Source organism: Thermobia domestica, chromosome 6 (genome assembly GCF_964235325.1).
Source record: "Thermobia domestica chromosome 6, izTheDome1.hap1.1, whole genome shotgun sequence".
NCBI lineage: Eukaryota > Metazoa > Arthropoda > Insecta > Zygentoma > Lepismatidae > Thermobia > Thermobia domestica.
This window is the reverse complement of record NC_137459.1, coordinates 247,335,970-247,350,849: the sequence shown is the minus strand read 5'-3', so window position 1 is coordinate 247,350,849 and position 14,880 is coordinate 247,335,970. Positions and strand designations below refer to the sequence as shown.

General features: G+C 33.4%; 1 protein-coding gene across 1 annotated transcript in view; it reads left to right on the top strand.

The window, feature by feature from the left end:
• LOC145688464 (inactive hydroxysteroid dehydrogenase-like protein 1) overlaps window positions 1-14,880 on the top strand; it is a 138,792-nt gene that overhangs the window by 104,849 nt on the left and 19,063 nt on the right. Inside the window, exons 4-5 of the mRNA XM_081762726.1 lie at window positions 3,257-3,477; window positions 10,107-10,334. Coding sequence (XP_081618852.1) covers window positions 3,257-3,477; window positions 10,107-10,334 — 449 coding nt within the window. The remainder of the gene's footprint in view (window positions 1-3,256; window positions 3,478-10,106; window positions 10,335-14,880) is intronic.

The window sequence follows — 14,880 nt, the reverse complement described above, 5'->3', positions numbered from 1 at the left end:
GTTTGTTTGCGTGAAAGATGCTCCAAATCATGTAAAACAAACCTCAATGCTCATTATTTGAATTTAACTGCGGTATTAGTAGGTATGATTTCACGAATCAAGTTTTGAATAATCTATGACGTAGAACAGTTCCTTGGAGGCGAAATATTGTAGTAGGGAAGGACCAATGACAATATCTTCTGTTAATGCTTTTACCAGAGGTAAACAAATTACACTGGCAGACAGTGACTTTTCTCTTGCATGAAGCTGAGTGTTCCATATAGCTTTTGAGCTCCTGAAAATGAACCTGAACTTAGCTTTTGTGTTGTACCCTCCAATTTAAAAATAATGTCAGTAATATTAGTAACCTTTTGGAAATCAAAGAAAATTTTAGACTTTTAGTTGGGAAGTCTTTTTCTGCTGCCATAATTAACCGAGATTCATGGTTAGTACATAATCATCTTTATAATGATTTGTTCTTTCGAATGATACCACACAATGATTTCTCAGGATCCATAGTTTAGGGAGATTTCTGGAAAATTCGAGACATTTACGAATAAAAAAGTGTTGTGTAGTAATTTGGGCACCTCTGGTGGGGCCCTACTTTAAAGTACTACTTCAAGTATAACCAAAATTATTACGTTTTGAACTATATTTGTACGAAGTGTCATGAAAAATCAGTGGTAGACGTGAAGTTAGGATTTTTTTTCGGAACAAATTGTGACATTCTGGAATATAAGAAATGTAGCTAAGAATCTCCTTGTCGTAACATAACTGTCATAGGTTCATAGTTCATACAACAATATTGTAATGACTTTGGTAGAGTCAATAATGGACCGAGATTTATCCCCTTCACCAATTTATTATAAAATTTGACTACAAAGAGTAAAATAGTGTCTGTCTTGTTATTGACCAGATGAGAAGAAATAGGTGTTTTACACGGTGCCCCTTCTCTCAAGGCAGTCTCCAAGGCACCTGACGGTTCTGGTGAGTCTTGAAGGATAGCCCCCTCACCTCAAGGCAGCTTCTGAGGCTTAGTTGTAGTAAGGAACCCTAGTCCAGTGCGACCTCGGGTAAGGATAGGTGTACCCCTAGTCCAGTGCGACCTCAGGGCTGTGTAGGTTATTTGATCAGTTGGACTACTGATGCTGGGTCCCTCGGTGGTCCGCCTTTTATCCATCCTCTTCGGGTTCTTCCGTGAGATCCGTTTTTTTTTCGGCGTTCTTCGGTGTCTTTTGTGTCGGCTTTTTTCTGCTATTCTGTTTACAATCAATAGCACGTGTTGTGTCGACATGTGCTCTTGTCGTGATGTGGGGATCCTTACAATATCTTTAAAATAATATAGGTTTTTGATTACTTCTATGTAACGATTCACAAATTCGGGAATATTCCAGAAATTTTTCTTTAACATGCATAATTTAATTTAGACACCCATATCGGGGTCACAGTATCACGTACCTGCCCCGTAGATTCTCCGAAAAATCCTACATGTTCTACGTTAAATGTTTGTAAACTTGCAGTGATAAGTGATTAAAAATTATGAAGATCTAACGAACCAAGAAAAAATTCTTACTGCAAATATGACTTCTAAAAGAGAAGAAAACACGTAAGATGATAGAGAGTGAAGGAGGGTATGTTTTCTTATTGAAGATATTCACAGAAGGAATCAAGAGTAAAACGATAAAATAGGCATTATTTTACATATGCCTAGTTCTATATTGAACTATATAAAATTCACATATGTTTTATCAGGTCATTATAATTAGAAATAGCATTCAATGGTGATGCCTAGCAAACTTCGTGACCCATAACCCAGAAGGGCCAGAGGCAGTCAGATCCATCACCCACCAGATCAGATGATCCGGACAGCCCATCACCCGGAGTGACCCGGACAGACCTATGACTCGAACTGACCCGGTACTACCCAGAGACGAAACGTCGTCATACACATGTGGAGTATATGTAAGACTACTAGTTCAATTCTGACAAATATGAATATTTCTTTTCTCTCATTACCTTTTTACTAAATGCAATTTTCTTTCTCACTTGTTTTTTTACATTTGTGTGTAACATACATTGTACTGAAAGATAATTATAATTTTTATCAGAGTACAAGCTCGCCAGAGTCACAGAAAAGATAAGCGACATGTTCCTCTTATGAGTAATTATCAAAGTTTAAACGACCTTTAAAATGTGTCTTTTAGAATATAAGATAACGCTGTGCCCAAACAGAGTTTTGTTAATTGTCTTTGTATAGACTATATGCAAAAATCACGTATGAAAAAACAAATAAACATGAAATTATGTTTGTGAAAGCGTGAGATACTCAAAACATGGTATTTTGATTAAGAAATGTTTCGCAGAGAATCAAACAAATTAATGTTCAAGCCCGAGTAGTGAACATCATTAATCAGCTATAAAATATTACAGTAATGCTGCGTATATTGGTCTCCGAGTCTGTCTGGGTCTCCTAGTCACCAGGTCCGTCTGGGTCATCGGATCACCTTGTCTTCGTCGCTGGGTCTGACTAGGATACTGGGTTTGTCTGGCTCTCCGGGTCACCTTGTATATCTGGGTTACTGGGTTTTACTAGGTCACCGGGCCTATTTGGGTCATACCAGGTTTGAGAAACATGACCTAGACCCGGATGTCCTGGACAAAAGTAGTAAACCCAACTAAGCCGGTTACCCATAAATCATTCCATCAATGTCAGGCAGACTTTTTTCTCGTACTTATTCTTTTTGGAAATTATAAAATCCCATATTGAAGCTCTTTCAGCCCGGACCAATGCAAACAACTGTAAACGAATGTTTAATTAGCGCCCTTATCTTCGATAATTGTAAACGAATGTATTTGGTTTGATACCCGATAGGGCACAGAATTTTTGGTATTGACGCAGCGTAAAGGCGATCAAGAAACTACTTGAATTAGGAGATATCAAACTTCAGTTAAAAAAAAAAAAAAAAAACATAATCAATGGTAATAGAGCTGACAGTACATCAAACTAAAAGTCGTATTTCTGGCTATAGTTCTTCGCGAACTGTGCCACCTGGGAGCTTTATTTCAGCTCAGTGTAGCACATACATTTGCAAGATTTTAAGATGTTCGGATACCTCATAAAAATTCTAGATTGTATAGAACTCTTTTATATGTTCACGCTATGTAGGCAAGTTTCAGTGAAAATTATAGAAGATTGTAGCTAAAATCATAGGACGCTAGAAAGTATAGAAAAAAGTATTTGTAATTTAATATGCTTATGTTTGTTTGTCTCTTTTAGTGAACAATGTGGGATTTTTAGTTCCATATCCAAAATACGTTTCCGAGATGACAGATGAAGAAATTTGGAACATTATTAATATCAATATTGGTGCTACTGTAATGATGACCCGTATTATATTGCCTCAAATGAGGTTGAGGAAAAAGGGTGCAATCGTAAATGTATCCTCCACCTCTGAGCTTGTGCCCTGTCCTCTACTGGCTACATATGGATCTAGCAAGGTAACGAAATTATCGTACGTGTTATGTTCGAAATGGTAGTTAACAATTTTTATGGTGTAATTACAACTTGTTACCTGTAGTTTTAGGGTTACAACATAGATAACACTGAGTACACAAATATTGTCAGATACTGTCTCTTTTTAATATTTATTTAATCTTTAAGAGAATGAAGGTTAAACTGTATAAAAGCATAATTTGTCTCTTTTGATGTAGCTATGCGTAGAAGGTTTAAAGTTATTTGTTTTGAAAGTTACAACATTCAAAATTCATAAGTTTCCTCCAAAAATTACAATCTCCCAATTAGTTTCATGTCATTTCTCTCTCTGTTTATATAATCTACATACATAGAAGTAATTTTGACTTGAAGTTACTTTAGTAGGATTTTATGCAATATTATGCTTATAATACAATAATTTCTGAAAGTATATTCGGATATCTATTATACTAACGCCTAGGAAAAGTGAAAAATTAAAACTTGTGGAAAATTTCTTACATTCAACAAACTATAAACTTAATGGGCCAGAGATGTAGACGAGGAGCGTTTATATCGTAGTAATAATCTCTTCAGTCGGGACATAAACTACAAATTACAAAAAAAAAGCAACCTTATTTATTGGACAATTTTAGTTTCATTGTAAAAATGTCTTTAAGTAGGTAAAGATTCTGTAACTCGTGAAGGAACGAGACGCCCGAAATCAAAATCTTGAAATTAACATACTTCTGCCACTCGGCCAAAATTGGAACTATTTTGAATATTAGTCGAACTCATGCCTGGCTCGAAACAAAATATGGTACACATTTTGAGCAGCCGGGTTTCAGATTTGAAATCCATGGGATAAATCTGGCCGAACATCTGTGTAGAAGACGTGTAGTTGGAATTGCTACAGTTTCTTTAGATATCACGATGGATATTCATGAAGACTACAAGAAACCAGCACTGGATGCAAGAATTTTGTCGACGGACTTTATATAAAATGTATTTCTAGACTTTTAATGTTTTTCTTAAACTATTGCTTACGAGTAATTAGATTGTATTATAAATGTGAAACTAAGCTCCAAAATAGAAGGAATACTTATTTTAAATTAGATTAAGATTATCACACTTATAATCAACATAGTGACTAAAGTTTTTTAATATCGTTCTGGACACTATGTTAAAAACACGTATTCCTTTCGTGATTTATGAAACCAAAATTGTATTGAATTCAACTACTGAAATACTTGAAGAACTTCCAGATCTTCTTTGGAAAACATACAATATGAAGTTTTACATATCATCCTTTTGTCTTAACCAGTCATAACACTTCATAGTATCCATAATTTGTTATTTAACTGATTTATTTCATAGTTATTTAACTGATTTAATTGTTTTTCTTGATTTTACCTCAAGTTATAAGAATTTTCTCCATCATTTTTAAGTATTTTATTTTTGTATAGTGACTATACTAAAACATTACCATCTATATATTAATTTCTAGCCTAGTTACTGCATTGTTTAAGTTCAGACCTGTCTTACGTATCACAAATGTAATGCAACCTGGCTCACCGGTGCGCAACTATCAAGAAAATTAAATTAAATGTATCATTATCTTAAAAAATACCTTAAAACAATATTTGTACTTCCAATGAAGTAAAATATTAATGTGTTGATTTGTATTTCCAATTAAGTAACATATCAGTATTGACTTACCTTTTCTTCTCTCATAGTGTTGCAAATAGGGATTGCAAATATCAGCAATAAATAGATCAACTGTTATTTCGTTCAGATATATTTTTTCTCGCTATTTGGAGCAAGCGGAGAGTTAGTGCTTCCATGGTCACACGGTTTTGGACATCGATGACATTGCACAACGCCGTTCAAACATAATTGTCAAATATCACACGAATGTGAAAAATATGTAGGATCTTTAGTAGGTGCTGCTTGACGTCTTTACCTAGAACTGTACACAGAAAAAAGGGTCATAACCTCCTTTCTGTTACCAATATTGTTCATTGTCTCTAAAACAGAGAAGACAAATGACTTTACTACCTGTATGAAGAAGTCCAGAATATCTGAAGATGCAATATAATTTATTTCTTTAACCTAATTTCTCTATTCTCTGTTTTATTTTTAATTTCTTTTTCTCTTATGGTCATGTTCTAATTCATTTCGTTTCTTTATTAGTTCTTCTTTCTTTAAATCTATTTTGTAACATCCCCGAGCTAGGGCATTTATTTCATCTACTAATATGTATCTTTTACCTTTTACCATTTAAGAGTATAATGCTATTTTTCTTCTGAAAATATATGACTTTTACTTCGGATTCTATTTTGTATAATTTCTAAAGCACAATCTTCATAATTTTTTTAAAGATATTTCAAATTTATCAACGTTTCATCTTATTCGTTTTGCTTTTCTTATTTGATCTTTTCCTTTACATCGTCTTTGTCATCATTGTCTTCATTTTTCTAATAGCACATACTTTTTTAATTTAAGACCTACAATCTATTCTTTTATAACATCCTTAATATGATCTTCTAATTTTCTAATGCTTTTTTATTAACCAACATCAAACCATATTTATTATTTTTTTATAATCAGACATATTTAAATATTCATATGTATATATCTTTCACATCTTCATAGACCTATACATTTTTTTGTTTCCGTATCAGGTATAGCAGAATCAGTATCATTAATTAACAGTTGTGTTATATCTCCATATTTTTAAGACATTGTAATAGGAATCATACAAACAGATCTTAGATATATCTAGAACAGACACGCTAATATAGATAAGCTTGTTAAAAGTGATTTTAGTTTTATACATATGAATAACTGTTTTATCTTTAATTTTTCCATTACTTTCTTATTTTTGCAAGTCTTATATCTAATATATTTCTTATGTTTTCCATAGTTTTTTTCCCCAAATAAAGCACATTATTTGAAAGTTTACAAAAGTCTTTTTCAGAATCATTCTTTGCTTGTGATCGAATTTCTTATTAAGGTCTATATTTCTTTAACAACTTTGATTGTACGAATGCTAATATTTTAAGTCCTTTCAATAAACAGAATTTTATATTTTGATAATGCAACACATAATCCACTTTATCGTAAAGTGTTGCTAATAATTTAGGATTTTTTATTATTCATATAATTTTCTGGAGCTAATGGTAAATCTGAATGTTTCATATAAAGTTTTTTAGGTATCGTAAATCTACTTCTAAAATATACACAATATCAGAATCGTCTTTTGTTTGTAATATTTTGTTTATTCAATATTTCCCATTTTAATTAGACTTCCTAATTATGCTATGAATAAGTGTCAGAAGCCTTATAGGAAAGCTTTGTCCCAGTCCGTCTGTTGACAGGTGACAGAACAAAAACGGTAAGAGATATCGAGATGCGGTTTTCAGTAATCGATTCAACGTCCCAGGGATAGGTTCTATCTCCTTCGTTAACTCTCTACTCAAACTGGAAGTGATTCAAATTAGTCATAAAACAACGTTAATGTCATTAGTCAATTAACAACATTATTAGTCAATCCTTTTTCAACGTTTATCATCATAAAACAAAAACGGTAAGAGATAGCCAAAAGCGATTTTATGCAAAATATTCAGCGCCCCAAGGCATTGTACCATGGCTATCCCGAACACTCTACCAAAACTGCAAGCGGTTCGAATTTAATATTACTTCTGGTCTCAATACTGGCTTCTACAGAGCAAAACCAGAAAAGTTATCGAGATGCGGTTTTCTACAATAGATTCAGCGTCCCAAGAATAGGTTCCACCTTCTTCACTAACTCTCTATTCAAACAGGAAGTAGTTCAAGTTAGCCATTTCTGGTTTCAACGTTTATCACCATAGAACAAAAACGTTAACAGATAGCGAGAAGCGTTTTTCTTGCGAACGATTCAACGTATCAAGGCAACGTACCATGACTATCCCAACATTCTACCAGAACTGGAAGAGTTTGAAATTTACTACTTCCAGTTTTAATACTGATCTTCATAGAGCAAAAACGGAACGAGATATTAAAATGACCGTTCTTTGTACAGGTAGAATAGATGTATGCAAGGTATTTGAACCCCTTCCTCCCTTTAGAATACGCATGAGGGATGAATTTGGACTTAAAAAGCATGGGGCTGAAATTGAACTTTAACGGCGTCGCGGGTATTACTAACGATCTCAGCAACCCCAAAAACTATTGGTTGGACTCTATATCGGTCTTTTAAGATTATTTTTACATGCATTAAAGCCCCTTGCCGAAAATGTACTAAAGCCTAAGTTAGGCCAGGGTCTACTCATTTAGCAAAAATAATAACAAATCCGTGCAGCGGTCTAGAAGGAGAGCCATTAAGCATATTTTTACGTGACATACCCCTCACCCTTTACACCCTTGTCAAGAAAGTGCTAAAACCATAAGATAGGGCAAGCTACACTCATGTACCAATAATAGTCTAAATCGGCGCAGCTAGTAGGAGTTGGCGTACGAAAATCATTACACTAATTTTATTTGTATATGAGGTACCCCTTCGACCCCCTTTAAAACTATAATTTTCAAGAAACGTCTGGACACGGTTCCTATTATTTTAATTGAAGAATTTATATACCAAGTTTTATTTTCCTAAGCCGAGAATACTGTGAGTAAATATTTCGCGTAAATTTTTAACCCACACTCCTCTCTTAGGATGCGCAAAAACCCAAGTTGGGTTATTGTCCAGTTATGCACTAAAAATCATTAAAATCGATGCAGTGTTCTAGAAGGAGATGAGAAACAAACATCATTACACTCATTTTTATTCATATATTGTAGATATTTGGGATATAGAGTGAAATAAGACGTTCTCTGTTATTTTATATGGAAAATTTAGATTCAAGATACGAGAATTTGTTGGTGTGAGTAACTCTTTTGGAACAAATTAATATTGTTGGCTGATAGAAATCTAATATGACAAAATAGAACTTGGAATTTAATGTATGTAATTCTGCTTTTTATATATTGTCTTTATCTAAATACCTGAAGTTATTTTTACCTGACCACTAATGTAACATATTTGAGCCACTTACTACAGCAAGCAAACATGTCCACATTTCGTAATGTTTGCAGGAGAGGCAAAAGACTGAATAAAACTATCTTTACGATATTTCCACCATAACACGGAAATTTGAATACACCTCGATGCCCATTGTTATTGACCGGACAAGTGTCGTTTCTATTCTGTACGATCCATTGCCCTATTACGAACCATTATCGTCACACAAAAGGAAATGTGTAAATGTTGGACATGTTTGATATCTGCAGTAAGCGATTCATTTAGTATCAGCATATATTACGCATTTAACATGTCACTAGTTGTTAGCATTTAAATTTGAATTATGTATGATATCACTACATACATTAAACTCTCATATGTTTGTTTATATTTACAATAACCTATGTGGATAATGGGAGCACTTTAACTTGCATACAAATATAAAAGTGTATGTTTTGTATGCATTAGAAGTTAATGTACTAATGGTAAATAAAACGATCTATAGTTTAAAGTGAGATGCGTAACATAGCTACTCGGGTTTTCATTTCAAACTTTTTCAAATTGGATTTTGTTTTACAAGCAGTTGTTGTTCGGACCACTGGGGATTTAATGCCGTATCAAGTACACAGAAAACAGGTCTAGTAGTCACTTGTTCACAAATGAGCAGTTAATTTTAATTTGCGTTACTACGAGTATTATTGTTAACCAAAAGCTACAGAACTTACTCAGTTTAGAGTTACTGAAATTTATCCAAAATAGATCTAAATCTAATATGTCGCGTTCAGTGCACAAGGGAATGAACTACAATTTACAACCAAGATATTTTGGAACGTATGTGAGAGAATAGAATGCCTCTAGCCACCATCCTTCGTAGGAAGATCAATTGGATTGGACATATATATTGCGAAGGAATTGTCTTCTTCATACCGACATAGAAGGAAAGATGAAAGGAAAGCGAGGAACAGGGAAAATAACACAACTGATCGATGATTTTAAAAATAGAAAAAAAGATTGGGAGTTAAAAGAGGACGCTGAAGCTCGAGAAACGTGGAAGAAATATTTTCAGGACCAAACCTAAAATAAAAAAAAAAAACTCATTAGTCCCACGACCTGATAAAAGGCAGAATTCTTAATAATAATAATAATAATAATAATAATAATAATAATAATAATAATAATAATAATAATAATAATAATAATAATAATAATAATAATAATAATAATAATTGTAGACAACTCTGATAATGTAAAAAAATATTAACTTTTCCATGCAGTTAAGTGTACCGTACATACTTTATATCTGTTTTTCTCACAACTTTGTAAATTGTAGTCCATTCCCTTCTGCTCTGAACGCCTCATATTTAGAATGGTATATTTATAGATATGTCCCTAAAATACTGACCACCCACCTCTCTTTGAAATGTCCTGTATTCTTCCTATAAGCAGAAATATGTCTGACAAGGGTGAACATACTTTGAATCTTTGAGGTTATTACATTTGAAGCTAAAATGCCTAACTTTCCTACAAACTGTATTATTTAAAGATAAATTGTTGCAATGATTCTTTGAGTAAGACCGCAAGTCAAGAAAGTAACAAATTTTACAAATTTTCTAGGCTTTTGTGAAGAACTTTACAGATGCTTTACGATACGAAACAGAGAAATATGGAATAGTAGTTCAGAGATTATCTCCACATTATGTCTCAACAAATATGACCCAGTTTAGTGAATACCTGAATAAAGCTAATTTCTTCATACCAAGTGGAGCAATGTATGCAAGAGAAGCAATTAATACATTGGGGAAGTCTGATAATACAGCTGGTTATTGGATCCATGATTTGATGGTAAGATTTTATGTATATATATATAAATATATATGTTGACTTCTATTCCATCAGAGACCAAACTTAACACAAATATGAGCTGGTGTTTTGTTCAAAATGTTAAAAGAAGGTTCACAGTAAGCTTTGAAAGTCACTCTGACGTAGAAAACGATCTATTTCATCCCTAGATCCTATAATCCATGTAGAATAACACATCTTTTTCTTTCTTTCTTTCTTTTTATACAGAAAACAACATATAGTATATGTGTATTTATTTTATAAACGAATAAAAATGTCTATTATATATATATATATATATATATATATATATATATATATATATATATATATATATATATATATATATATATATATATATATATATATATATATATATATATATATATATATATATATATATATATATATATATATATATATATATATAACTAATGGTAGGCAACAAATAAATATTTGAAATTTGTACACATAAACAAAGAGATGGAATAATATTCTCAACTCATTGGAATCACGTGTTGAGCAGTGATGACCCGAAGTCAAATTTTAAATCATATGGCGATCAAAACTTCAGTGTCAAATGACAACTAAGTAAATAAGTACAAATAAAATAAAATGAAAATGTTTGTTAGCTTTCTTATGAATTTTTAACATGTTCATGCAACGAATACTACATTCGGACGTTTAAATCTGATGGTATTTGCATATTATATGACATTTACATTTTATTTCTGTTTTCACCCTGGTGTTTAAATATGACTTCAATGGATTCCATCCCATCTCGCCTAATCCCACCTCGCCTAACGATTTATCAGTCACTGATATCTCCAAGATAAGGTTGTCCGCCATTTTAGGGGAGATGGGAATTCCCAACTTGCCTAATCCTGTCTCGCCTAAAATGGTGGTACGATGCAAGGAGGGAATTTCTGCGCTAAAAAGGGAATTCCTCTATTAGCATTTTAACCAGATGTTTCATTCAATATTGGCAATCTTTGTCAATTACAATATAAATATACAATAAGTACTGTACAACAAGAAAGTATACGGGGGAAGGCGATTTAGTGAATTTAGTTCACTTTTGGCTTGTTTTGGGAATACTGAAAGGTGATTGGCAGACCGGAGCTAATCAGAAACAGTATAGAAATATACAGAGTGTTTCAAAACACACCAACAGCGTTTGGAAGCTGATTCCTGACATCAAGATAAGACAAGAAGTATAGACGAACCTGGGTGAAAAAATGCTTTCTATCGGTGCCATGACCAGCCAAACATCTGCCAGAAAAATGAAAAACAAAAAAAGCCACAACTCGAGAACAAATTATCGGATCGAAGTTGGGAGAAAGGGAATGTATATTATTTTTAGCCATAGCTTCCATTAATGCACCACTCGATGTGATACAGGGGTGGCGCAAGGGTCACCTAAAGAAATTGAAGAATTCTTGGGATATTTTATCAAGCGTTAAGTAAGACATATTAACTACAATTAAATACGATATTTCAACTAACAAGAGTCTTTGAACGTAGTCCAACTTACAAGAATATCGTAGAATTCGAAAAAGGAAAGATATACATATTTGAATGATCTACTTTGTCTCAGTACAGAATTGGCTTTCGAGGAAGATCTCAAATTATACAAAGTATGAAGTCCATACCGTTTAAATGTTATTCCATCTAGGCTAGTGGAGACAGAGAGATCACTCATGGCTATGTGGGTAACGTACGTGACTTTAGTATAGAACACCCGGCTCCGTTTCCTTTCGGTAGCGCAAGCCAATCGATAATCAGTAGCGTTAAAAGTTCACGTTAATTAGCTTTGTTATCCATGTCTCATATAAATTTGATATCGAAGGGATGCTAAACTCAAATCCGATCCGGGGGGCGCGGTGGCTCAGTGGTAGAGCGTTCACCTCTGGTGCTTGGGGTCCCGGGTTCGATCCCAGCCCCCGCCAAGTGAAATTTGTGGTGGACAAACATCGTGCTCGTGGGTTTTCTCGGGGTTCTCCCGTTTCCTCCCACTTTCTTCATTCCACCATTTCACTCATCTCTCATTATCACCGTCTCCTTTAGCCTAACCGGCATAACCGTGGGACGTAAAACTTAAAGATTTCATTTCATTTTTTTTTCAAATCCGATCCAATAATAGAGACAGATAATAGATGGAAGCTAATTATTGGGAAAAAAATTGCGAAATGAGAATGTAGGAGAAAACAGGACAATCCTAAGAAAACTCACCGTTACGATGATATCCAATAGTCTAGGATCGAACGAGATCCATCCCGAAGCAGAAGTAAGCGCTCTATCACTAAGTCACCGTGCTACTTTGGAGGAAGCACTACGATTCTGATAGATGTATCGGTGTAGTGAATATTGTGTGTGATACACCATTATACATTTCCCTCCCACTTTCTTCATTCCACTATTTAATTCATTTATCATAATCACTGTCTCCTTTAGACTAACCGGCATAACCGTGGGACGTAAAACTCAAAGATTTCATTTCATTTCATTTTACACCATTATACAATAAGTACAAACGGATAGAATGTGGAATTCATAGAGTTTCCTTCGCTCGGAAACGGTAAGTATGTTTCTCTAAGTCAGTTGTTCTTAACTGGTTGATCGCGCCTCTCAAGGATTGTGGAAGGACGCGGTGACTCAGTGGTAAACAGCTTGCCTATGGTACGTGGGGTCGCTGGTTCGATCTCCAGCCAAATGATTTTGGGGTGGACACCATCGTATCGTGTCTTTCGGTTTCCTTGGGAAACTCCAATTTCCTTCCATATTCTCATTCCACTATATCTTCCATCATCATTCACTTGTCTTAATAATTGTCTCCCTTAGCCTAAAGAGCATAATCGTGGATCGTTAAATTAAAATATTTCATTTCATTTTTCAGGGGTTTCTTACAGTTTGTCAATGGGTCACCGTTAAGATAGTTCTCAATACTATGTATTATTGTTGTTTTTGCTTGTAAGGAAGAAGGAGTCTACGGGGCTCATAATTTTCGGAAGACTGAGAACTAAAGTTCTTCGTTGATTGTAAAAACAAATGCTAAAGATACGAACTAAAATCGATTTGTTAGTCTTTTAGCATTATTAATCATATTATGGACGAGAAATGGCTCAGACAATTTTATATTGATGGATGAACGGGGAAAATAATTCTACAATGACTACAGGGGTGCCAATCCCCCCAAAGGCTGTGACGCCAATCCCCCCAAATTAACAAAATATCCCCCTCACATTTAATTTTAAACCTTTCCCTATCACAACAGGTGAGATAATTTTTTTTTTATTTTTTTTAAGAGCTCAAGACACATTTAATCACACAAACTTTAAATAAAAATGTAGGTTATTTCAACGTAAAATTGATAATTAAAACTTGTACACTTTAGGATGTTTCATTGTCTAAGGCAAAAAATAAAATGTAAAATGCTTATGTTCCGAGTCTCAGTGATGTAAAACAAGGTATATATAACAAATTTCAAGGAGACTGAATTTCAAATTTCATAAAGATTTAGAGGTCGCACACTTTGATTAATTTTGTAAAAGTAGGCAAAAATACGATGTTTTAATGTTAATTACTTTTATTTTTAAAACTAGACATAACGCATTTAAAATAATACTAAAACTGGACATTAATAGGTAGCATGATAGGCAAAACAGTAATCAAATTTGAATGATGCAATCCCTTCTTTTGTTCGCTTGGTGACGAATTTTCTGTGATGCTCGACTATCCAAGAATTTTTATTGTTCATCCCTGACTTCAAACTTTAAAATTTTTAATCAGAACAATTCCTCCTTCTCCGGTACACTTAATTAAAAATTACTTTTCTTTTACTTTTTAACTGACTTAAAATTCCCTATACGCCCCGATAATCACTTATAATCAGTATTTTGTTAATTTATTTTTTTACGTATGTTTATATTAAAATTAGCTTCTATTTAGGCACATTCTTATATTTATTTTGACAACCATTAACTAAAGCAAGGCTATGTGATAAAAAAAGTAAGACACATTTTCTTAAAGTTACAGAAAAAATGCATAATTTCAGAAATTATAAGGTGTAAAAATTACATCAGGTTACACAAGTAAAAGAAAATACCAAAAATATTGAAGTTAATGAATCTGACGTTTTAACAATCACCTTTGTCTTTGTTTATTAGTTAAGGAAAACTGATTAATAATACCCTCATATAAAAATTCGTTTAAAATTTCAATCTCACTACTTAAAATTAGTAAGTTATTTAACGAAATGTTCCCATGCTTGTTCTGAGGCGACTTTTCCCATTTTGATCCGACTATTGGTTCTCTCAGCTGAGCAGCTTGTTACAGAGAGTGACCGAGAGCTGCTATAAATACCTGTATGGCTTAATAAAAATTCGTTTAATCCAAAGCTTCACAGTTGCTTCCATATTGTCTTCCTCTTTATCATCAATTTCATCTCCATCTAAAGCTTGTTCTTGAGCATCTTCTGAGTCTAATTTACTACTATTGTTCTTGTTTTGCTTGAAAATCTTGAACTTTTTTTGTTTGGGTAACAAATTAT